Source organism: Pezoporus flaviventris, unplaced genomic scaffold, assembly GCF_033815535.1.
Source record: "Pezoporus flaviventris isolate CSIRO_AGI_PZ_B2104156 unplaced genomic scaffold, CSIRO_AGI_Pfla_v1 ptg000018l, whole genome shotgun sequence".
In the NCBI taxonomy this organism is placed as follows: domain Eukaryota; kingdom Metazoa; phylum Chordata; class Aves; order Psittaciformes; family Psittacidae; genus Pezoporus; species Pezoporus flaviventris.
Window position 1 is genome coordinate 5,019,709 of NW_026892566.1, and position 23,717 is coordinate 5,043,425.

Below are 23,717 nucleotides of genomic sequence, written 5' to 3' on the forward strand. Positions count from 1 at the left end.
TCTGTCTGGTTTAAAAGTGTAATTTTCACCTTACTCTTCATGAAGTTATTTGCCAGTGTCCCATGACTTCTACCAATAAGCAGGAATTTTACCTTGATGTAAAAGTTATGATCACCAGTATGATGAAATTTGGCAATGCTGGTGGAGATGTTCTGACAAAAGGCAGTCTTTTAGTGACTAAAATGTTCTAACACATGATAAGATCACCCCTGATATTACCTGGTGCAAAGTATCTTTTAAAAAGTAAATGCTGAAATATTACTGTGGGTATCAGCAGTGCTGCAAAACAAAGGCCAATGTAACAAGCCATAACAAATGGTAAAAAAAGAGAATATGGTTAATTGTAGGATAAACAATCTCACCAACCCGTATTTCTTCATATTGAGGCATCAATTTTAGAGGTGTATTATACAGCTGATGTAACTAGAGCAACTGAGACTGTAAAAACCCAAACACTCCACAGTAGTTGTTTACAAGTTAAACTCTTCCAATTTCCTCAGTGATGCATATAATAATGTCTCTCTAGGAATAAGGTAATTTGACTGCACAAATCACTGTTCTTTCTGCTTGGACAGTAAGTTACAAGGGTGGTGTCGTGGTTTAAACCCAGTCAGGTAACTCGTTCACTCACTCCCCCAACTTCTTTCCCTCCCCCTACTCCCAGAGGGATGGAGAATCGAAAAGAATGCAACTCCCACGGGTTGAGATAAGAACAGTTCAGTAACTAAGGTATAACACAGATCACTACTGCTACCACCAATGATAATAATGATAAAGGAAATAACAAGGGAAGAGAATACACCACCTCAGCACCAGCCAACCGATAACTCACCCTCCCAGCCCGACCAAGCACTGACCCATACCTCCTCCAACCCTGCAGTTTCCCAGCCCTTCCGGCTAACGCCCAGTTACATCCCGGGCATGATGTGCTGTGGTATGGGATACCTCTTTGGTCAGTTTGGGTCAGGTGTCCTGTCTCTGCTTCCTCCTGGCTTCCCCTTCTCCCTGGCAGAGCATGAGGCTCACAAAGTCCTTGGCCAAACCAAAACATCAGGCCGAAAGTCAAAACACAGGACTGCACCAGCTACCACGAAGGAGAAAAATGACTGCTACTGCTGAACCCAGGACATGTGGTTTTCCAGAGACAAATACTTCTTCCTTGAGGAAATGAGACCATTGCCTCACACAAACCAGACCAACTTCAATGTGTTCTCCAGTCACAGCGAATCATTCTTTAAGCCAAATGGGATAAGCCTCACTAACTCTAATGTACAAATGATCCACTACTTTTTGAGCAAGATCAACCCTCTTCATTCTTCTCTTCCCTGTTCTTGAAAGGAGAATACCATAAACATGTAAGCTAACATACAGACATATAACAGTACATTTTAGAATAAGAGAGGACAGCCTGGTTCATATGGATTGTGCAGTGTGCGTTCTGTGAAGAAGGACAGTTACTTGATTTATGTTTTTATATTAACTTATTGCAAATAAACTTCAAGAAAAAAAAAAAAAAGGCAAAGCATCTGTTTGAAAATGCAGCTGCCATGCCGTGCTGTGCCTTTTACCATTGTTAAGTGCCTGTATTTCTGTAAATCAGAAAGCAAGCCATGGAAATGAACTAAGTATGATCAGGAGGAATGAAGTAGAAAAGGAAATAAAAAGAGAGAGGAATAAAACCCAAGAAAGACAATGATGCACAATACAATTCCTCGCCACCCACTGACTGATGTCCAGCCCATCCCCAAGAAATGATTAGCCCCTCCCTGCCAATTCTCCACAGTTTATATACCGGGCATGACATGCTGTGGTATGGAATACCCCTTAGGCTACTTTGGGTCAGGTGTCCTGTCTCTGCTTCCTCCTGGCTTCTTGTGCCTCTCCTCACTGGCAGAGCATAAGAGACTGAAAAGTCCCTGAATGGGGCAGATCAAAATGAAAAATCCAAACAAGACCATTTGAAGCTATTTATTAGTAAATATCCCTATAAATATTACTCACTGGGAAAAAAAAAATCAATTATCATGTACAAACATCATCTAGTTGAAAATAAACTGGGGGAAAAAATACAGAGTAATGAAAATCAACTTTTCCTTACAAAAACTGAAGAAAAATTAAAGAAAAAAACAACAACAAAAAACTACTTGTTACGAGAGGAAGAGATGAAGTGACAGTACTTTTGTCCAGCCTTATCACTGTTTGATGTTTGGAAGAGAGCTCCAAATATTCCTTCATTCAATGCTTTGCCTTTAATACCCTCCCCTGTTAGTCTTACCCCACTGGACTTCATTTTTTGTTTCTCTTGGGGTTTTTTAAGTACAGTGATTCTCATTTCTGACATTTTTTGTGTTGACATCTTGTTGTTGTGTTCACTGGTGAAGGCTGGCCAGCTACATATATCGTATTCGCCTTTTCCTATCTGTAAGGAGCTGTAGTTTCTCATGTTCTCAGCTTGTTTGTGTACCACAGGTCAGGGCTGGCCACTTGCATAACTCAACATGATTTATTTAAAACATGTTTATATAATAGCTGATTGAATTTAAGATCAAAAAAAAATTAGATCAAGCAATCACTTCAATGCTTTATCCTGCATGTTTACTTTACAATTGGTAACTTACACTTATTCCATTTTTCATAACATCAACCCAAAAGATCTATAAGTAACTTGTTTTCAGATGCAGATTCACTACAGCATTTGAAAAAAAACACAGTATCACAGGTTGCCATTCACATATGTGCTCCATGTTGTTTCTGTTAATTCTGTGAAATTATGAACCATCAAAAGGCTTTGCACCCCTCTACATTTAAAATCGAGTAGGAGCATTCATTTCACTGGACTCACTGAAAACAGAGCTGCAAAAGCAAATTTAATGCCACATCCATATATTATAACTGGAATGACTTTGCACTAAGGTACTCACCTGTGACGAACTCACGTTTCTTTAACTGGAACTGAATACACACTAGCAGAGCTTCTCTTTTAATAGTCCAGCAACAGAATCTCACCCAGATTAAGATTTATTGCAGAAAGAAAGTCTCACTCACACAAAATTTTATAAGTCTGCAGGTAGTGAGACTACACACAGGGTCTGCTCAGACAATTGGAGGTCAGATGGTACAACCTTCTTATTCTCCCTACTGAAAAGAAAGAAATCTTTCCACTTAATTCAGTGGGGTTTGAAACATGAGTAAGAGACAACCAGCAGGATGTACAGGATTAGCCACTACGAGTCACTTCCATTCTGAAATGCATGCTTCCCTGGGATTCTCACCACTACCAAGATACTGTGACACAGACCACTTGGTAATGATTGTAAGATGGATTCTCCCTGCTGTCCTTTTCTTCTTTATTCCTCCTCCTGCACAGAATAGTATTTTACTGTGCAATTAATGTAATTACTTAATTAACAAGGAAACTGACAGCTTATTAAAGATTCAGCTGCATACTTTACAGAGCCAGTCCTAAGTAGGATACAGAAGGCACTTAGACCTCCACAAGGATATTTTAAAAAGATGCATGTGTTCCTTCATATTAGTGTTTTTTTTCATAATATTTTTCTTCTGCTAGATGACCAAGTATATATAAGCAAGATTTTTCTCAGCTGCATTTCAGCCTCTAAACCTTGCACAACTGATTGTATTTATAAAATGGTACTTAAAAAAGACATAATGGTTCTACCAACAAGACCCATGCCACCCAATTCATGGAGAATGAAGATGGTCATGCCCACCACAGGGGATGATCAGGTTCAAGACCATCTAGAACATGAAAATGCACAAGCCCATGAGACTTGATGAGAGGCATTCAAGAGTTCTGAGGGAAATGGTAGATGAAGTTGCCAAGCCACTACACATCATACTTGAAAAGTTGTGGCAGACTGGTGAGGTTCCCACTGACTGGACAATGAGAAATATAAATCCCATTTTTATAAAAGGAAAAAAGAGCATCAGTTGCTTTTCCCTTATCCAGCAATGGTGTAACCCTGTCATGGAAGGTCATCAAATTTTTCAGGCATGGCTTGTCCTTAGTGAAGCCATGTTGGCTGTCACCAATCACCTCCTTCTCTCCCAGGTTCTTTAGCATAGTTTCAGGAGGATCTGGATGATCTCATCATGTCTCCATGATCTGGTCAGGCACAGGAGTGAGACTGACCAAGATGGGACATAAAGAGGTTATGCCACCTCTACCCTGGAGATTTCCAGAATCTAACTGGGCACAGCCCTGAGGAATCTCACCTGATCTTATGTGTGACCCTGCTTTGAGCAGGAGGTTGATCAAGAAACCTTCTGAGGTCCCTTCCAATGCAAATTATCCTATGACCCTACACCACTTCCCTCATCATTAACAAATTCTGTATTAAATAAATATACACATATATATATATATATATATAAATCAAAGCTGCCATTTCCACCTGAGAGAGCTGAGACATCTTATTCTAGCCTCTAAGCAGCTACCTGGAAGGCTAAGAAGGCCACTTTATCAATAGCCTCTACAGCCAACCAAGTGTATACAAAACACAAAGCAAATAAAAGAGCAATCTATTGTATTCAGGTTCTTAGAACTCTACTAATTTCAGTATCTGAACATATATTTTGAGAATATATTGGAGGATTGAGCACAAGATTACTACGAATGCAGTTGTAATCTTGACTATATCTCACTGTTCTTTAGAAAAATAGCCTATTGTGAGCACAAACGCATGACCCAATGACACTTTGTAGGTGTGCTCCAATTGCCCCTACTTTTCTCTCAGCAACTAGTGCACCTTTCACAGAATTTGCCAGCCTTGCACCAACACCTAAGACAGAAAACTACGTCTCTTTCAACATTCACTTCCTACATAACAATAGTTATATGTTACAATGCAGGACTGATACAAAGAAGCAACTTGCTTAAAAGAAACCACAGAAAAATATAATTTCAGGTGAATGACTGTGGTACATTTAGGTATTTATACTGTGTAGCTAGGCTTTTTTTTCTGTGTCTGAATGCCTTAGTGCATTGTGCTGTCTTCAAATTCTAGTCTTGTAGAATGAATACTTGTTTTGTTCATTTAAGCTGCCTTATGAAATTTCTTGTCGTATAACACAGAAAATATTTATACCAATTACGTTCCTGTGGAGGTTTTGAATAACTTGCACTTGAAGAATACACATACTGAGAGAATAACTGGGCATCACTCCATTATGTGTAGTCTAAGGAAATAAATACTGTGAAACAAAATTAATTGATTGCTCTAGAAAATAAACAAATAAATAAACACCACAACTTCCCACATTTGCAATCTCTTCTCATCTCAAAGCAGGATGAAGCAAAATATTTCTTTTCTCCAAATAACAAATATTTCTTTACATTTTTATTGCTTTCTTTCCTTAGTGGTGTTTTATATTCAGTTCTGACTTCTATGCCTAACACAAAATTCAATGAGGAAAAAAATGAGAGGCATAAAAAGACACAGGGCCAAATTCTCAGTTAATATGTGCTGGTGCCACTTATACACAGCTAAGCTGAATTAGACCAGTTGTGACCCGGGTCACAACTGACCCAGGTCACAACAGGCTATTTTCTAGAGAACAATGAGATACAGTCCAGATTACAACTGCATTCACAGTAATCTTGTGCTCAATCCTCCTATATACTCTCAAAAAAGTCTTTCTGGAGCAGTGATAAATTTTACAAAAGCTAAGGAAAGAGTACAGCAGCAGACTCCATGGCACTGGTCATGGCTATAACCAGGTATTTCATCATCATTTCTGGCAATTCTTAAGAGCAGCCCGATTGTAAAATACGAGGATGAGAAACACATGCAGCTGCCAAATTTCATCTGATCATTCCCAACACTCTTTACCCTGACAGCAGTGCTAAACGGCATTCTTATTATTCTCATCCATAACATTTTCAGCTTCACTGACAAGAAATCCAACTAAGATGCATCATGGAGTCTTATAAGGAAAGTATGTACTTGCCCAATGAGTACCAAAGCTACCACTTCAATTTCACATAGCCGCCCCTGGCATCCTGCATGGAGGAAGGCTTTGCCTGGGTTCAGACAGTGAGCTGAAAAGGTGTTTTCCATTCATGACCTTAATTGTAATAGCAGTAACGTACCACTTACTTCTCTTTATCAGCCATACAATTCCCATGCATCTGTTTAAAAGCTGTATGTCCAGATCTACAGGTATATCTGTGGAAGAGTCATGGAGGTAACTATGAATTGCTGCCAGTTTTCTTCTGCAGGATGTGCACCCCATTAACTCCTCAATCTGATGAATAAAAACTGGAGAAAACACAATCTTCATAGGATATACCTATCTCCTTATCACATATGTGTTGCTACGTTGTTCTTGGAGTAGCTGTGTAAGGTACTTTATCTGCTCTAGTGGCTATCACTAATTTTACCTTTTCCAGGTACTTCAAAGGCTTTGCAACTGAAGAGCATTTCTCTGCTGTAATATGCTGCTCAATTACCCATAATACACTGTTATTTTTTTCCTGGTTTGGGGTAAAAACATGCATTTCTCTATATTCCAACTGGAAGAGGCGTGCTTCTGAAATATTTTAATTGGAAGTTCCTGTGTTTTGTGTACTACGCCTGCTTGGCCCAACAGTTTGTCTTGTACCTCTTAGACAGCAGAACAAAAACACATTTTTTAAGCATAAATACTGAGATAACAATAAAATATTGGAATTTGCAATTTTCATAGGAACAATGGTCTGGAAAACATTTGCAATATGCCTGTGATTGGAAAAACTCTATGCTAATGCTAGGCTAAATCCATCCTCTCATTTTAAAAATGAGTAAAATAAAAATCAAATCAAATCAATAAAGCACACTTTCTAGCAGCAAAGACAGCATCTGTTCATGTCCATATGCTTTTTACTTAAGTGTTTTCACCCACTGGATATACAAAAGCTAGTGGAGCTTTTAAAACCAGAGTGAAAAGGGTAACTTTTGTTTTCCCCACAGAAATCTGTCATCATCTGGGACTCAGCCTGCAAGGAGTTCTTGGAGGAGCCACATTTCTCAGACTCCCAACACTATAGCCAGTAGCAACCTGCTGAACACACCTCCGGCAGCATGACCAAAGGCTCCTGCACTTGTGGTGCCAGCCTCTGTAAAAAGGTGTTATTCCACCAAACAACTGCATCTGGAGCCTCACTGCAGCTGGGATACATGTAAAGTTTGGGGGGGGGGGGGGGGGGGGGGGGAAGGGGGAAGCAGGGGGAAGAGGGTGCATTCTCACAACTTGTCTTGGAATTAGTCAAGCCTGGACTGTGGCATGCATGTGATGCTAAACTGCCTGCTGAGAAACACAAGGACCTGTTCCACAGCCAGCAGCCTTTGGGCAGCGAGAGCAAGTTAGGCAGCCAATTAAAAGAAAGAAAACCAACCAACCAACCCAAAACCAAACTACACCACCCCCCCCCAAAAAAAAAAAAAACAAACAAGAAAACACCACCACCACCACCACTAACCACCCACCACCCCCCCCCTTTTTCCCAAAGTTGACAGCTATTTGTAGAGGCTGATGTTCCATATGTTTTCTGGAACTTCAAACTTTGGCCTTGTTCCATTTCAGCTCCCAAAGTAAGACAGCAGGTCAGCAGTGGTTTTAAATACAATCACTTTAAAACTTCATCTTTTTTTCATTAGCTTCCTCTCCCACACAAGCTGCTACCGGTGGGCAGAAGACGAAATTTAGTCAGTTAACTGGATTTACTGCTTTTTAAGTCTTTGCAGCTGTGCTTTGAGGTTATTTCTCTTTTATACAGAGATGAGGAGCACTCTGCCTCTGAGCCCTTGGCAGTGCTCCTGGTAAAGGAGAGGCCGCAGTATTCCAACCCCGCCACTAAACTCACGGGCCCCCCTGCAGCCCACCCGGCCGATCTCTCGGGTAACATGGCCTCAAGCGGGTCCACAGCGCCGACGCCGTGGTGGGCAGAAAGGGAACCAAGGGGCGGCAGCCAATCAGAGTCGCGAGTTCCGCTTCCCGGGCAGGCGGAGGGCGGGGCTGGGCGTATCTCGGTGGATATGCGGGGGCCTGGGCCTGAGGGGTGCCGGTGGTCGCAGTTAGGTGCCGGGTTCTAGGTTGGTTTCTGTCTCTGCTGCCGTTTCCATCCTGTGCTACGTTTAACCACAGCCGGCTCTTCACCGGCTTAGGAAACTGCAGATCTATAACATTCAATGCTGGCAGAAGTACCTCGCACTCCACGTTTCACTTACAGGGCTGTTCCCTATAGAGTTCTTGGAGAATGCAACTACGTAATGTTCTCCTGCAGTTTTGTTTCTCCATAAAAAGAGATTTTAATTATACTTGGGTTTCCTTGTGCCCTTGCATACTATTATTTCTTAATCAGGTTCTTCCCATTTTAAATTGCAAACTTGAAATTAACCTGATTGAGATGGTTTTGATGTTTACAGATTAAGTGACATACAGTAGCTTAAGTGGCTGCTAAGGAGTTTACTACTATTTGCTATATTAATTCGCAGTTACCACAGTGAGTAATAGTTGCAGTTCTATTCCTTATTATTTATATGGATGCATGATTATATTGCTATCAAGAAGTCTTAATGAGTGATACACATCAATATTATTAAGTTGCAATTATATTCTGTGTTCTTCTGTCTTTAGTATTAAGGTACAAATCTATCCCTCCTTAAAAACACATCCATTCCTGCTTCTCTCTCTCACACCAAGTCTGCTGAATGCACACTTGACAAGAGGGTCCTGCAGGTTGTCCAGACAGTTTTCCATAGGTTCACTCTTTGGATTCACCACTGTTTCTAACCATCCACACTCCTTCCATCAGAATATTCCTCTCTACTTCATTCTTCATCTGATTTCATATCTTATTCCCGGCTTTTCTTTTCCCAGACCTACCTTTTCACTCCTCCTGCACTTCCTTTTCTCTGTCCAGACACCTCTCAAGTGAGCAACCAGCCCCTAATTACATGTTCTTCACTGGCCCCAATTCTGTTTACATCCATACACAAATTTTGTATTTCCAGCTGTGTTACTTAGCCAATTTTATCCTAATATCATGTTGCTGATGGCTGCTGGTATGTGTATGGAGACTGCTTTCTGTCACAAGTTCACATTGATTAAGTTTCATTTACATAGTGTGCTTTTTTAGATAGAATTATCTTACTTTACCCTTGACTCTCCCATCTGATTTTAATTAAGGACAAGTATTCTCCTACCTCATGCATACATGCACAACAATATACACTCACACCATATCTATCCTTTTATAGTTTTCATCTCACTTCTGGTTCCCATCAGAGGTATCAACTAATTTAGAGACCTGGTGTTCCAGCAAGGACCTCTTGCTCACAATTAGCCTACGAAATCACCTTTCCCCTTGTAAAACTGAAGGGGACAAAAAAGTCCCCTCATAAATACGTGAGGCAGTGAACAGGTAATAGTTTAGAGAGCTGAACTAATATATTTAAAACCTAATTTAGAATCCATAGAAATTGACTCAGTTAATTTCTCAGAATTATTGCTTAGGGGATATAATTTGTATTGCTTACATTCACTTAGTGGTTTGAAGGTTTTTTGTGAAACAAACAGCAAAAGGCATAGCTACAAAAAAAAAGCAAAGCCCAGTTCCTTTGGATAAAAATCAAGTGACTGTGGTCTGTAGCTAGTCTGTTACATACTTCCAGAGGGATAATGCTGAATGTTTTGTGTAGCCTTCTGTAGAAAATTCAGTCCAAGGTGCATGTGTTAGCAGAAATTAGGAAGTTATTCTTGATGAACCTTAATTTCAACCTTCTCTTTCAACATTTAGGATGAGAGACGAAATTTTTAACTAATCCATATTTTGTATGTCTTTTTGACAAGCGCAGTGTTGAAAACATCACAAACCAAGATGTTTACAGCTTTAAAGTACCACTCAACAGACTATTTATATGAGGTATAGTTTTCTTATTTCCTTTAATATTCTGAAAGAAATATGGCAGTAACTGAAGAAAAGATTAAGTGCACATTAAAAAAAGGTATAGATAGCTGTTTTCTTAGGAAATATGTGTCAGTGAGATGTTCGTACTGCACTTGTGGGATAACATAGTGAAGTGATTAAGGATTTTTTTTAACAGAAAAATAAAGTACAATTTTGCCAAAACTGAATAGCATCATATTTTTAGTGTCTGATGCACATATAATTGTGTTTTATAGCCAGTTTCCTACTTGGAGATTTCTCTGGAGAGTGCACTGGGCCTTCTAATGCATAAAATTTAATTAATTACCTTTTTGGAAGAATCAGATTTTCTAGCTACATCAATATGTATTAAGATAGTGATACACAGCACTTGTATTCCCTGTGGGTTGTAGGGAAGAGGTTTCATGAAATTTTAGATTAAACTAATGGAGAGCAGATGTTTATTATTTTGGTTTAATAGGTGTTGATAAGTTAAGACAGAGAAACCTTACAAGTCTTTTTTTTCTTCCTGTCTGCATCTGTGTGATGCTACCAACTGCTTCTCACTAAAGCACACTGTTACTTAATTGAGGTTTTACTTATTTACATTTTCAAATAAAAGATATGGGACAGATAAAACATTTCTCTGGCACAGTGGTGCTTTGCCAAGAGGAGACACTTCTAGTCTGTGAGCTGAAGAATGAGGTAGCGAGAAAGGATGCTTTCAAGAGTTCGTGGAGTGTGCAAGTATGTACACAAGTGCTCCTGGCACATAGGTGAAGAAATGCAGCTCCTGGGAAGCAGTCCAGAAGTAGTACTTGAGGGCAAACTGAGATCCACATTGCGAAAACTCTACCCACATCCCTTTTCAGAGAGTACAGGAATTTTTCCATTTTGTACCTGCGTGTGTGCCTAGTGTTTTCTTAGATTGTAGCAAGAGAAGTTTCTTCTTCTGTTGTAACTCCAACAGTATGAAATCTGTTATTCAATATTTGTGTGAAAACCTTCTTACAGTAGTCACATCGGTTTGGTCTTCAGATGTCTCTGTGTTATCTGTGAGTAAGAAATAGGCGTGTCAGCAAAACACCTTGTGGGCTATTGTGCAGAAGAGGCGAATTACAGTTCATGGTTTTGCTTGCCTGAATTTGAGGAGTAGGGTGATGTTGATAGCAGGACAAATGAGAAGTGGTAGAAGAAAGATGTTTAGTGGCCTACTGAATGGCTGCTCTAGAACAGTGTGAACGTTGCTGTGTGAAACTCACAGAAGGGGTTAATAGATGTGATCACACACTTAAAGATATTGCAGAACTGACCATGCAAGTGATACGCTGTGCTAAAAGTGCAGTTTCTTGTTCCACAGTTGTGCCTAACTTCTACCCTCCTGCTGGAAATTAGTGATAGTTAATTTGACTTTTCAGGCATCTGATGTATTAAGTGGACTTGCCTAATGCTTCCACTTCTTAGGAAATGCTGGGATTCAGTGAGCATATCAACTCGGATTCCTGCACACCTATGTGTCAACTGAATGTGGAGTCCTGCTCTTAATGTGCTTGTTATGCGCATCTGTCAAGCCTAGTTATAGCTTTTCCTGCTGCCCAGTATAAAAGTATCTTGGAAGAAAGGAGCCTTTTCAGTCATTAAAGATGCAAGGGTTAGATTCCTCAATCTGCTGAGCATTGTAGGTGCCATTACAAAGTCATCTTAGAGCTCAACATTCTCACTTTATAAACTGACAATGTATGCAAAATGTATGGAACTATAAAAAGGGATATAATATCTTTCAGTTAGAAGAGAAATTTGTAGAGACCTTTGCATTTCCTTGAGAAATAGATGTAAATATGCATTGGCCAAATGCCATGGTCGTTAATAACAGCCTTGAAAAACACTTTTCTATATTTGATAAAGGCTGAATACTAGCAGAGTAGCTGTACTTCATTTTATAATAAACAAAGGGTTTTAGCAGTAATTTCAATACGGGTTACTTAGACTGATGTATGGCCAGTAGTATGTAGAAGATCTTGGTGCAGTTTCCTGTAGTTGTCTGTTTCTGGCTTCTTTGCTCAGAATTTGTAAAGGAGGAGATGACTGGGCAAATGTCATGCTGCCTTAGGCAAGAGGTAATGCAGTATGGTATTTTTAATTTTTTTACAAGAGACTTCTAAAGAAAAGATACTATGAGGGCAATGGTTTTGGCCTATTCTGTTAAAATTAACTGGCATTTACAGAGTTGTAACTATCCCACACAGGATTAAACTGAAATGGAAAAATGATCTGCAATGGTGACCTTTCACAGGAGTGACAGTGTTGCTTTCCATGTTGTCTTTTGCTTCCCCCCTCCGTTTTCTCTCTGCTTATACTGGAAGGTGTAAAAAGTGCACTGACAGCATGGTTGCTGTGGTAGCAATCCAAGTTGCTGAACTATTTCTAGTTTGTCACCTGAAACGCCTAACAGTACAAGCTGTAGTTGGCTAGACAGCATTCTAAGACGTGGAGCAACAGAGCTGAATTCAGGTGATGGACTTAGAAACAGAGAGAAGTTTCTAGTCTCATTCATGATGTTCTCCAATATTTCTGTAGCTAGTCTTTTCCAATACACCTTTTACACCCCAGAATTTTTGAGGAAAACTTCCTTCTAAAATACGAGCTTGTAAATCCAAACACCTGTGTGGGAATCATTTCTCTCTTCTTCCTAAACTAACTTTATTCTGTGGTTTTGTGCTGTTCATGTGGGCTTTCTTGGCGAAAGAACATATAGGTTATTAAAGGTGGTATTCAGTATAGAGTTACTGAAGTTGCCAAGTTGACTATTTAGTTCTAGAACTCAGTTGATAGCTACCATGCATATGCAGAAATGTAGATTAAAAGTTGAATATCAAGTCAAGTAACTGTTAATATCTTTTCTTAGTTTGGACTATGTCAATTTTGAAAAAAAAAAATCTAAGTATAAACTGTGTTTCAGTAGAAAACTGAACACAGTGTGTCTGAGGTAGTGCACAAAAAGAATGGAATTGTCTGTCTCAATTTTATCACGTGCCTTCTTTTTTTGTGCAGAGCATGGCAAGGCAGAAGTTTTCGATCTGGAGATTATCACTTTGCTTTCCTCCCTGTTTACAACAAGATGAAAAGTATCATCTCACTGGACTCTTTGCTGATGATAAGTATAGGAAGCCATGGACTAGAAGTAGGTTATGTAGTCCTCAAGTCTTAATTTAGATTTACTGTGGATTGAAGGAGAAGCTTGTGTTTGTGCATAATATAAGTCTCCAAAACAAACAAAAAAAAAAGCCAGCAAAAAGCAAACCCTGTTATTTCTGGAAGCAGCAGTATGTCAGTTCATATAGCTCTTGCAGGTAGAATGTGGTCATTGCCTGAGTAGAAGCTAATTGGTAATGAATATTTGTTTGTGTATGGCATCATAAATGAGATGATATTTAATTAGCTTGTACAGATCTCTGGAAAACTTCCTGTCTGGATATGGAGTGCTGGAAGAAAAGCAGTGACCAGAGATAAGTAAAATACTTAATCTGATTAGCTAGGAGAGGTTTGAAAGATGATGCTGAGGTTTTGAGATGTGGAAAAGCTGGGGGTTTCCAAGTTTAGAGGTAAATGTATTTGCATCTTTCTGGTGGTTTGCATTTACTTTTGCTAGTGGAAACTAAAAGCACAGTTTCTTCTGTACATCCTGTGGAACGTTTGGTCAGCCTTGGTAATGTTTTGATCAATATTTATAAAAATAAATATTTTATGTGTGATTCTTTTTCTTTGTTTTTGTCTCAGTTACTTCAACACACAACATGATTGCTGTTTCAGTACTGGATCAGTGGAAGCAAAGTTTACGTGTGGAGGATTTCCTGGAAAAGTCAGTAACCTTAAGTTAAAAACATATATGATTCCTTTATGATATCATTCCATATATGATATCATTCAGTTACTTTGTGGATCATAACCTAGTGGTGATAAGAGAACATGAAAAGGTTTTTGACAGTAGCAAGCATCCAATGCTGTAGCGAAGAGCTTAAAGGCGGCTTTTCCACTTAAGGTAGTATCGTGTTTTCATTGAGATTTCTGCTTATCTCATTTTCGTGGTGCTTGTGTAATCCATTTATGACATTGCAGAAAGTCTCTGAAAAATTTATATGCACCATGAGGCTATTTTCCCCCCTCCATCTTTCAGACAGTTACCTCTCATAACTGTAGATGAAGCTATTTGAAGAAGGGTATTTATAAATCTTAACCTAAACCTATTGTTCAAGCTCACTATAAGGCAGAATCATTTCAGATACAATTCATTCTGTAATTACCTTTTTGTTATCTCAAATTCCATATAGTTTCCTTTAAAAATGCAGTGATGTACTGGTTACAGTGATAGATGTTAGATCCAAAGGACCAAACCTGAGGATATTTTACAGTTATCTGTGCTTTTCTTTTTCACAAAAGAAAAGGGGAAGTTGTACTAAAAATAACTGTCAACATAATGTTGAAAGTTACAGAGGAAGTCACTGAAATGTTAGGAAACTTTTAACTGGACTTTGACCCTGTTTAAAAACTGACAGATTGTTATACCCTACCGGGTACTGTGTTTGGTAAAGCTGTGATCATAAACAGTTCCCCCCCCCCCCCCAACTTTATGGTTGACTGAGTATTGAAAATTGTTCAGTGCTATTACCTTCACTATGGTGCACGTAGCTGTAGGCCATTTAACAAAACCCAAGTTGAATACAAATACACTACCTTGGCTACTTCTGACGGCCTTATGTGAAATCTTGTGAATATTCTAGTCTTACAGTTTGCCATAATAATTACTAAAATATTTCCTAAATGTGCTGATATGTAATACAGTTGTAATTGAATTCAGTATCTTTGTGTTGCTTATCGCAAGGTTCAATACATACTATTCTAAGACTCTGCTCAGAAGATGACTTTATTTTGTTCTAACAGTAGGCACTAGTTTATACTACTAAACAGGGGCTTTGTGTGACCTTTTTATGCTTGTCTGTGTGGTTAAAAATTTAGGCAACTAGATCAGCAGAGGTGATGTTTTCATGTAAGCTTGTCAACTTAGGCTTTTTGGGTCTGGGATTTTTTCAAATCTTTTTTTTTGGTAAAAGTTCTTTGTGTAAGCTAGTGAGAAGTGCAAGTGTAAGAGTCCCATCAGGTCAGTGAAGTGGACTCCTATATTAGGGAAGATTGGTTCGAAGTGCCAGGGAGCCTAATACATCCTTGGAGACACTGAAAAAACAAAAAGAGAACAAGAAACAAATAGGAGAGAAACACTGAGGGAGAAAAACACTGAGGAGACACAGACTGCCTAGGCAGAGGGGAGAGAGGATGCCTGGCAGGAAAGGAGATAAGGAAGTGAATTTATAATTCCTAGAAACTGCCAAATTATTTAATTGGATAAACTGCCTTACTAGCTTTATTACATGCAGTTAGTTCCCGTGCTTATTTTGATGATGGGACTCAACTGTCCATATTTCAATGACAATGCTGAAAGTTTTACTTCATATTGTGAAGATCTAATAGAAGCTAAATACATTAATGTAGTGACGTCTGTGTTCAAAACACTGTACAAGCATAGCTGTAGGACTAGTCTGCATTTAAAATACATACTTTTTTTCCAGAACAAGGGCTTAACTCTAGAAAAGGCTGGCCCACGTAGTCTCAAATCAGCAGTTCACTTAGGCATGATCTATCCATAAAGCTGTAGGGAAATCCATTGATTTCACTGAAGTTGGCCTATGTGTAATTTGGTAAAATGTTCTAGGTTCTTAGATTTTTAAAAGGCTCATGCTATGTTAAAGTTTGGACATTAATTATTATCAACACTGTGTAATTATTCCTTGTGAATTATACTACTTGAAGTTTCAAAATTAACTTTTGAACTGTGTTGTTTTAAATGTGTGTTTAATGTGTGTTTTAAAATAGTTCATTTTTTTAAGATGTGTAATAGAGAATCCTTGCTATTGTTGCTTGTACCTGAAGGTCTGTACTGAAATTCATCGGTGCACTCATATACTTAAATATCATATATTATATTTACATCCAGATGATAATTAGATATCATGTATTTATTATATTTACGTCCAGATGTCTAGAAATAGCAAGACTGTGTAATGTAAAGGATTATTAAGAAACTGAATAAATCAATAGGATGCACAGTTGAGAAATCAGTTGTCTGAGATCAGAACATTAGGTTCAACCTGTAATTAGCTCAAGACTGTTGTGTAGGGTTTTTTTTCTGTAATGAAATTATTTTGCTATTTTTTTGTAAGCTTTCTGTTGATTTTTTGGTTTTTTTTTTTCTGGAAAATAAAAGTAATATTGAGATTAATACAAAAAGCGACAGGAAAATGAAATGTCTCTGTTTCTTCATTTATCCTGTCTTTTCCCTGTTGCAGTTACTAGCAATTTTTGCAGAATTTTTGAAACATGATTATTTTTAACCCAGCAGCATATTTTTGTTATAAATATTATGACATCAGTAGGCTTGATGCTTTTTTTTCAGCCATCCTTTTTTTTCAGTTTAGTGCTGGGGTTAAACTTAGAGTGCTTTTTCTTGGGGAAGAATTAAAGGTGTCATTTGACCATGTACCTAGTGAATAGTGAGAACAATTCAGTAATTTCCATTTTTCTTCAGTGAACACAGTGATTATCAAAGTTCTTAGAGTATCTTTTTGAGTGCTGTTGATTCACTGGGGAGTCATGGAAGTTATGACAGTGCTTTTATAACAATTTAAATATCAGATATATTTTTGTGCTTTTCAGGAAACCTGTCTGCTCTGTAGAGTTCAATACTAATAATGAGTTAATAGAATTTATTCCAAGTTCAAATCTCTCGTCTCAGACTGACATAGAAGAACTTTTTTTGCTTATGAAAGATGCTTTTAAGGAAGAATCAACCCAAGAGAAATATTTGAAGGCTGACTATGACAATGAGTATAAAAAACAATGGCAAGGTAAAGTCTTTAATTCAGTGCTGTCTAACATTTAGTGGAGTCAGCGTGTTAACATCCATAATTTTTTGTGCATGACCTGTAGGCATTAAAGAAATCATTTGGGTGATCACAGCCTTTGCAATTGCAGAAATTATAACCATTTAATAGCAATTTACTCCCTTTAGAAGAGGGGCTTGTCTTAACAGTTCAAGATAGTGCAAGCCAGAAAAAGTTTCAGACTGATCAAATATATGGCAGAAGGTGGCAGCAAGTATCACAATAAGTAGATCTTACTTGCAGTGATCAAAATGCAAAGATCTTTTGTACCTCAATAAAATTAGATCCTTATGACATGTTCTTTTACCATTTTAAGAACAGAAAGTAAGCAGTTTCTGATTTGTTTCTGGGATGAAGATAGTTCAAATTGAGTAGTGTTCCTGTGTGTTTTCAGAAATTTTATGATTAATATCTCCCCAATAGCTGTAATGAAGTATGATCACAGAAAGCAAAATGTTGAGTGTTTGATTCAACTGTATTACGATTTATTATTCTGAATAATATTATTTATAATAAGTAATTTATTTCTTTAATACATTAGGGTGTGGTTGGTTGTTGGTTTGGTTTTGTGGGGTTGGGGTTTTTTTTGGTTGGTTGGTTGATTGGTTTGGGGGTTTTAATATATGTCAGTTATATTATTTTAGAAAAGGAAAGTCGTCGTTTACCAAGACCTTTTTTCCACGGTCACACAAAGGAGGCAGGTGGTTCTTGATACAATATTGTACAAGATAACATTTACTAGGAACATGCTATCAACAACACAAGTATATTACAGTTAATAATTGAAAGACAGTAATCTTAATTCATCTGATTAAGTAATTACCAGATTTTTTTTCAGAGTTAGGTGGCATATGCAGGTTTCAGTAATTAATAAGCTCTCTCTATAGGGTGCTTACAAAAAGAATAAAAACAATTCAGATGCTTACCCATGTCTTAGCTGTGACTTGGTAACAATCAAGAGAGCTAAATTTTTATGGACAGGAGTCTTAAAAAAATATATAAATTTCATAAAATATTTTATATTTTTTGAAGTTACAGATTTTTATTGTATGTAAACAGGCATGCTAATTAGGCTGGTTTGGGTTGTTTTTATGGGAGAATATTAAATTATTCACTGTTCTGGTGACTGATTTATTGAATTAGCAGATCAATAATCACCTGTCAGTGTAACCTGTGTATTATTGCCAAGACTTTCTCTGACTTGCTTTGCATTTAAGAGGGGAATGATAGCAAATGTCTGTGGACATTTGAGGAAAGTATTAACTCTAGCAAAGCTGCCATTCAGAAAAATTTGCAACCTAATTTGTGTCATTGAGAACCTGCTAATTAATGCCAGCTAGTCTGCTAACAGCCCTAACTAGGTTTCACTATAGACATGAAGATATATATAGAGAGTGTGAAAACATGAAATTTACTGATAAAATTATTAGCAGTTTAATATTATGGGTGATATGACATAATTATCTAACCTGTATTTTCTAAAAAATAAGGAAAAACATGATACAAGATGTGAAATTGTCATTTAAAATCTGTTTTTCTAGTAGAGGAAGGTTATATTCAAATTCTAAATAGCTGATTTTATTACTGCAGGAGATTTTTTTCTGCCATCTTGTGCATATTAAAATGTTCCCTGGTTATTTCTGTTGATATTACCCTGTTATTCCTTTCAGAGAATAAAACCAATTTCGTCAGTCATTTCACTTTTTGAGGTGTAATGTAAGAAATAATGCATGTAATACTTACTAAGAGTTGTATTATTCAAAGGTTTTTGTTTAAAGCAAAAGAAAGTTTCCAATAGGGTTGTGAAGTTTAATGTAATAGGTTACGCACACATTTAAAATGTATCTAGTAAAGTATTACTGGACTACAGCAGTGAAAAACAGTAAGAGAATGAAAACCTGGGAAGTGTGATGCACATTGAATGGTACAGTTAAAAACTTAATTTGGTTCAGTTTGCAAAAACTGTTTTGCATAGTTTATTATGAGAGAGGGGTCACAGTGGGAAAAAGCCGTCTTTATGGCATTTAGCTGAAAAGTGCTATCTTTACACTAGTACATGATAGCAGTGGCAGTGAAACCCCCCATTCGAACACGAATCGCATATTTGCTCCCTGGTTGATAAAGAAATTGAGCATGTGCTTAAGCCTGTTAAAGTTCTTCAATGCTTTACTGATCAGAAATTACTGAATCAAAGAAAGTGATGACATTGCATTCAAGCTACAAGTCTAAAAAATAAACTTATTACAACATGTGGAACTGCACTTCCTGAAGTCACAGAGTGGCAACTCAGTTCAGTTTGCTATGGATTTCAGACCCTGGCATTTGTGAATTTCAGACTCTACATATTACACCAGTTGTAAAATTGCATATTGGGAAGGCAGTTAGGTATGTGACTGCATCTGTTGCGCTTCAGGAGGGCACTTCAGTACATGTGAAAGTGCATTCTTGCATAGGCATACTTTCCTGGGAAGTAACAGGTAAAAATGTGTTAAAACTAACAAAGAAATGCACTTATTTAAATATTTGAATCACATTAGGGTGAGATTAATTGGAAGAAACCCTCATTTATTTTTTACACACTCAGTACTAGAGCCATTTACAATAAAAAGATACAATATGAATGGACATTTTAAAAATCAACAATATAGCTAAATTAGAATAGTAAATGCAAATCCAGGGCAAAGTTGTGCATTATTTGACCTACTTTAGTGTTAGGATTTTAGGAGTTATGATGCAGTATTAACAAAAATTAAATGAGATATTATTTGAGCATAGCATGATTGAGTTTATGTCATGAAAGCAATCTTTATTTTCTGGTTGATTTTAGCACCTAATTTTCCAACCACTAGCCTGAATATTGAGGTGCTTCCTACTTTGCTTTTGTGGTTGCCTGAAGAAAAGGAAGAAAAATAGATCAGGGACTTTGTAAATTATGTCATAAAATATGTCAGTTTTTTCAGTGGAGGCACTTTAAGCTTTATAGGGTATTAGAAGCTTTAGTGGCATCTCCTGAACTGTTCATCTCATTAAACAGAGGTGTTTTATAATGAGGCATTTATTTTTTAATTGATAGATTTCTTTATGGGGATCTGCTTGTGTCAGCAGCATAAAACAGTTTAGGGTAATCATAATTAGTATTTATTATTTCCATCCATTAGGAAGGAAGGGAGGGTTATTACAGACAGGGAGTTATCTAGGGAGTGAAAGGGGGATGTGGGAATCACGAGGCTTCCATGTAAGTAAAAAATAAGTAAGAGGATAAGAAACCTCCCTTTTCCCTTCTATATGTAATATATATATATTTGTAATATGTGTGTGTGCATTATATTGCCAATATAAAGGATTTCAGCAGAGTTATGATTAATGCTTCAGTTCTGTCTCATGGAGAGTAGTAGTTTAAACTCAAAATAAATAAAGGTCCATAATGTCATCTTTTTCGAAATCATAATAATTTATAACCTACATTTATTGTCTCCTCATTCTGTAAGTAATTTTTTGTTGTTTCAGAATTAGAGAATCTCTGTTTAGTCTTAGATTTAGCTTAGTTTTAATGTATGGTGAGACTGCCTCATTTCTACTTTAAAAATTGCACTGAATTAAGTTTCTCAGCCAAAACCTGCCTCAAAAGTTACTTTATTGTGCTTTACAATACAAGCAAGGGAATGAAAAGTACCTTTTCTTTCTAACAGGTGCTATATTAGACAAAAGAAAAAGGAAAAGAAAACCAAAGCTTGTCATGTGAACCACTGGAAGTCTAGACTTCACTGCATTTAAAGTTTAAAAATCCTAAAATAATTAAAGTAAAAAGCAGCTATTGTTTTGCTGACATTTATAACATTCCAACAGCTGCCTCTGTTTATTCTGAGAATTCTTATTATGTTGATTGTTGATGTATTTTTTCTTATTTTCCTTCAGATTTATATATGGAAGAGGAACTTCTTTTTATTGATAACCTTGAAAATTTTCGTAAAAAACTGCCTTCTTTATCTGTACTTCTGAGCAGACTACATTTTTTTTTAGTGAAAGATCCCCTTTTAGATTCTGAAGGAAAGAGTTTAACAGAAGAGAACGTTTTCAGGTATCAGCAAATTGCTGTATAACATTGAACATAAATAATAGCCTGTATGTAATGCCATTAGCATTTTAACATCTTCCGTGCATGTTAACTTTTTAACTAGTTTATATTTGTAATGGATAAAGACTTCAGCTTTTCTTCTTACTTAGAGAAATGAGTAGGATGAAATTTATATGCATTATTTAAGAAAACAGTAATTTTTAAAATGAAATTATGTCATTTTTACGTTCTGCAAGTGTGAAATGTGCTTCGGCTCTTCATTTTAGAGCACTGAAAAAATGTGCAGAAAAATAGTAGTTGTCAGGGACTGATGAGGAAGTTATACCCCTAAAAGTCAGTATACAGTTAGTGACTGTAATGGTCATGAGGGGCAAGCCTCATTAACTGTTTTCATTCTGCTTGAAAAATCCTTACCCCTGTTCTGCTTTCATCCTTGCTTTACAAGGCAAGTAGTAGCATTACTCCTGAGTTTTCCTTCTTGGCCTTTTAAAAGTTTGTCAAACCAGAGTACATACTTCTGGTTTTCTTTTTAATTAATATTGAGCACATTCTGCATTCTTTGGTGCTGAAGCATTCCATAGAAATTAAAAGTAACAAAACATAAATTATGTCAGTGTTAGAGATCACAGACATTTTGTATATAGCAGAAAAACCTGCCATTAGAAGAAAATTCAGAAAGTGTTTTTATATGATGAGACTTACCTTGATGACAAACAGTTGAGATGACAAACAGTTGAGATGACAAACAGTTTCAACACTTTTTTTTTTTTTTTTTTTTTTTAATGTTTTAAGGCAGGTCACAATATTAAGTGATTCTATTCTGTAATGTACTATTTGTTGGAAAGTAATTCAGTTAATTACACAGATTGGTACCGCATTCCTTTGAATTGCTTTCTTAGAAAAGGGTGGATGTAGAAAAAAATGACTTTTACCACAAATATGCTCATCAAAGCTACTGTTAAGACTTTCAGTCTAGATGTGAAGTGATACAAAGAAGTTACTTGCTTTATGTTATGATCTTTTAAAGGGAATGTTTGACTTTCCAAAATGAAATGGAGATGGAAGAGAGTAAAAAAGAATTGCAGGGGATTAAAGAGAATTTCTGTACCATATCTGTAAAAGATGAAGAGGTATCATCATGTTGTTTCTTACTAACTGTTATATTATTGATTACTTTGTTACGCACAAGTGTTTATTCATTTGCAAGTAATTTTTCTGAATTATTTTCATACTTGCCAAATATTTGTAGTCTTCATATTTCCAAGATTAGAAAACACCGGTATTATTTGTGGGTTTTTTAATTCTTGGATACTGTTGTCAGGAATCTCCACTCTAATCAGGTGTTTCTCCTGGGACCTGATGTGTTAGCAGGTTTATGAAGGTAGTTGTTACACTAAGAATAAAAATGAACCAGAGCAGGAAGCCATGGTATGTCCATGGGAAAGGGAGAGTTCCAGGACAGGTTCTGGTATTCGGGGGGCCAGCTTGGGTTCTTTAAAAAAAAGAAGTCAAATCTGTTTTTTGGCCAATTTCTCAAAATTCTGAAAAAAAAGCCAAAACGTCAATTAAATAAATGAGGATTTTACTTGATTGGGAGCTTCAAGTTTGTATCAGTCTGACTCCACTGACTCAATTTGAAATACTATAACACTATTTTTTTTCTATATTGAGCAAAGCTTTGTGTATGCTGTGTAAATGTCTTATGACTTCTTTCTTAAAAGCTCTTAGATTGGTTTAGAATTCAGTTATTTCAGAATTTTAAAAAAGCTTTGAATGTATAGTAACATAAAAGAAAATTTATTTACCATTCTGTTGTGATTAATATTTTTCAGTATTTCATGTTGCCTGTTGAGTTAGAATTCTGCACACCCAGCAAGGGCAGATCAGATTCTGTTAATATTCCATCATACTTGGAGCTGAAGAAGTTGTTAAATTTAGCTCCAGAAACTATGGCTGATGAAGACATGTGCAAAAAGGTGATCAAAGAAGGTGATGCTTGACCTGATTTTCATTTCATTTGCACACATTTAACACAATCTAGTTCTTTCATATTCAGTTCACTTAGGAGTTACATCACAGACCATTAAAAGAGAATTTCTCTGTATGAGACTGTGAATTGTGCTATACCCAAATTTCTGAGTATTAGAAATGTCTGCTACAGTAGCCAAGGGGAAATAAACTATTTGTCATTTTATTCAATCCATAGTTATGTTGTGATCCTGGAAACAAATGTGACAGTAGCCACGATTCATGATATCTAGTGTATCATGAATATAATTAGTTTTATTTTCTTATCCGTAATTAAATTTACTTTCCGAGACATGCTTAAAAGGATCATATGCAGTATAGTCATACCTTAAAAATTGCTTGTATTACATTGTAATTGCAAACACAAAAGAAGATTTCTGGAGTTAAATATTTTTGTGGGTAACAGGAATATTCTAAATGACAGTAGTAATTTCTTTAAAGGAATTGAAGAAATGTTACAAAACGCTTATAGACTACAGATAACTACAACTTCAGTGACAATTATTGGCTATTGGATTGACATCTATGACAGTATTTTGTGTAGTTAAAAAAAAAGCTTGAGATTTTTTATTTTTTATGAAAACAGGCCAGTTTGCATTGGTTTTGGCAAGTGAGGAAAACCACTTCTTTGGTGGGCCTGAAGCAGATCAGGGAAGCATGATTTATGCTTCTGAGTGTGGAGGTTGTATGCTGA

The 23,717-nt window shown here is 36.8% G+C and overlaps 1 protein-coding gene across 7 annotated transcripts in view; it reads left to right on the plus strand.

Annotated features, from left to right (window-relative positions):
* The first annotated feature begins 9,768 nt into the window (after positions 1-9,768).
* SHOC1 (shortage in chiasmata 1) overlaps positions 9,769-23,717 on the plus strand; it is a 45,078-nt gene continuing 31,129 nt past the window's right edge. For 5 of the 7 annotated variants that reach the window (XM_061455129.1, XM_061455132.1, XM_061455130.1 and 2 more), the window contains exons 1-7: positions 9,769-9,925; positions 12,980-13,109; positions 13,706-13,787; positions 16,694-16,884; positions 20,836-20,998; positions 22,023-22,125; positions 22,828-22,984. In XM_061455129.1, the coding sequence (XP_061311113.1) occupies positions 9,881-9,925; positions 12,980-13,109; positions 13,706-13,787; positions 16,694-16,884; positions 20,836-20,998; positions 22,023-22,125; positions 22,828-22,984 (871 nt within the window). In that variant the 5' untranslated portion in view covers positions 9,769-9,880. Of the gene's footprint in view, positions 9,926-12,979; positions 13,110-13,705; positions 13,788-16,693; positions 16,885-20,835; positions 20,999-22,022; positions 22,126-22,827; positions 22,985-23,717 lie in introns of those variants that run through there. The other 2 variants (XM_061455135.1, XM_061455134.1) reach the window with 2 other exon arrangements.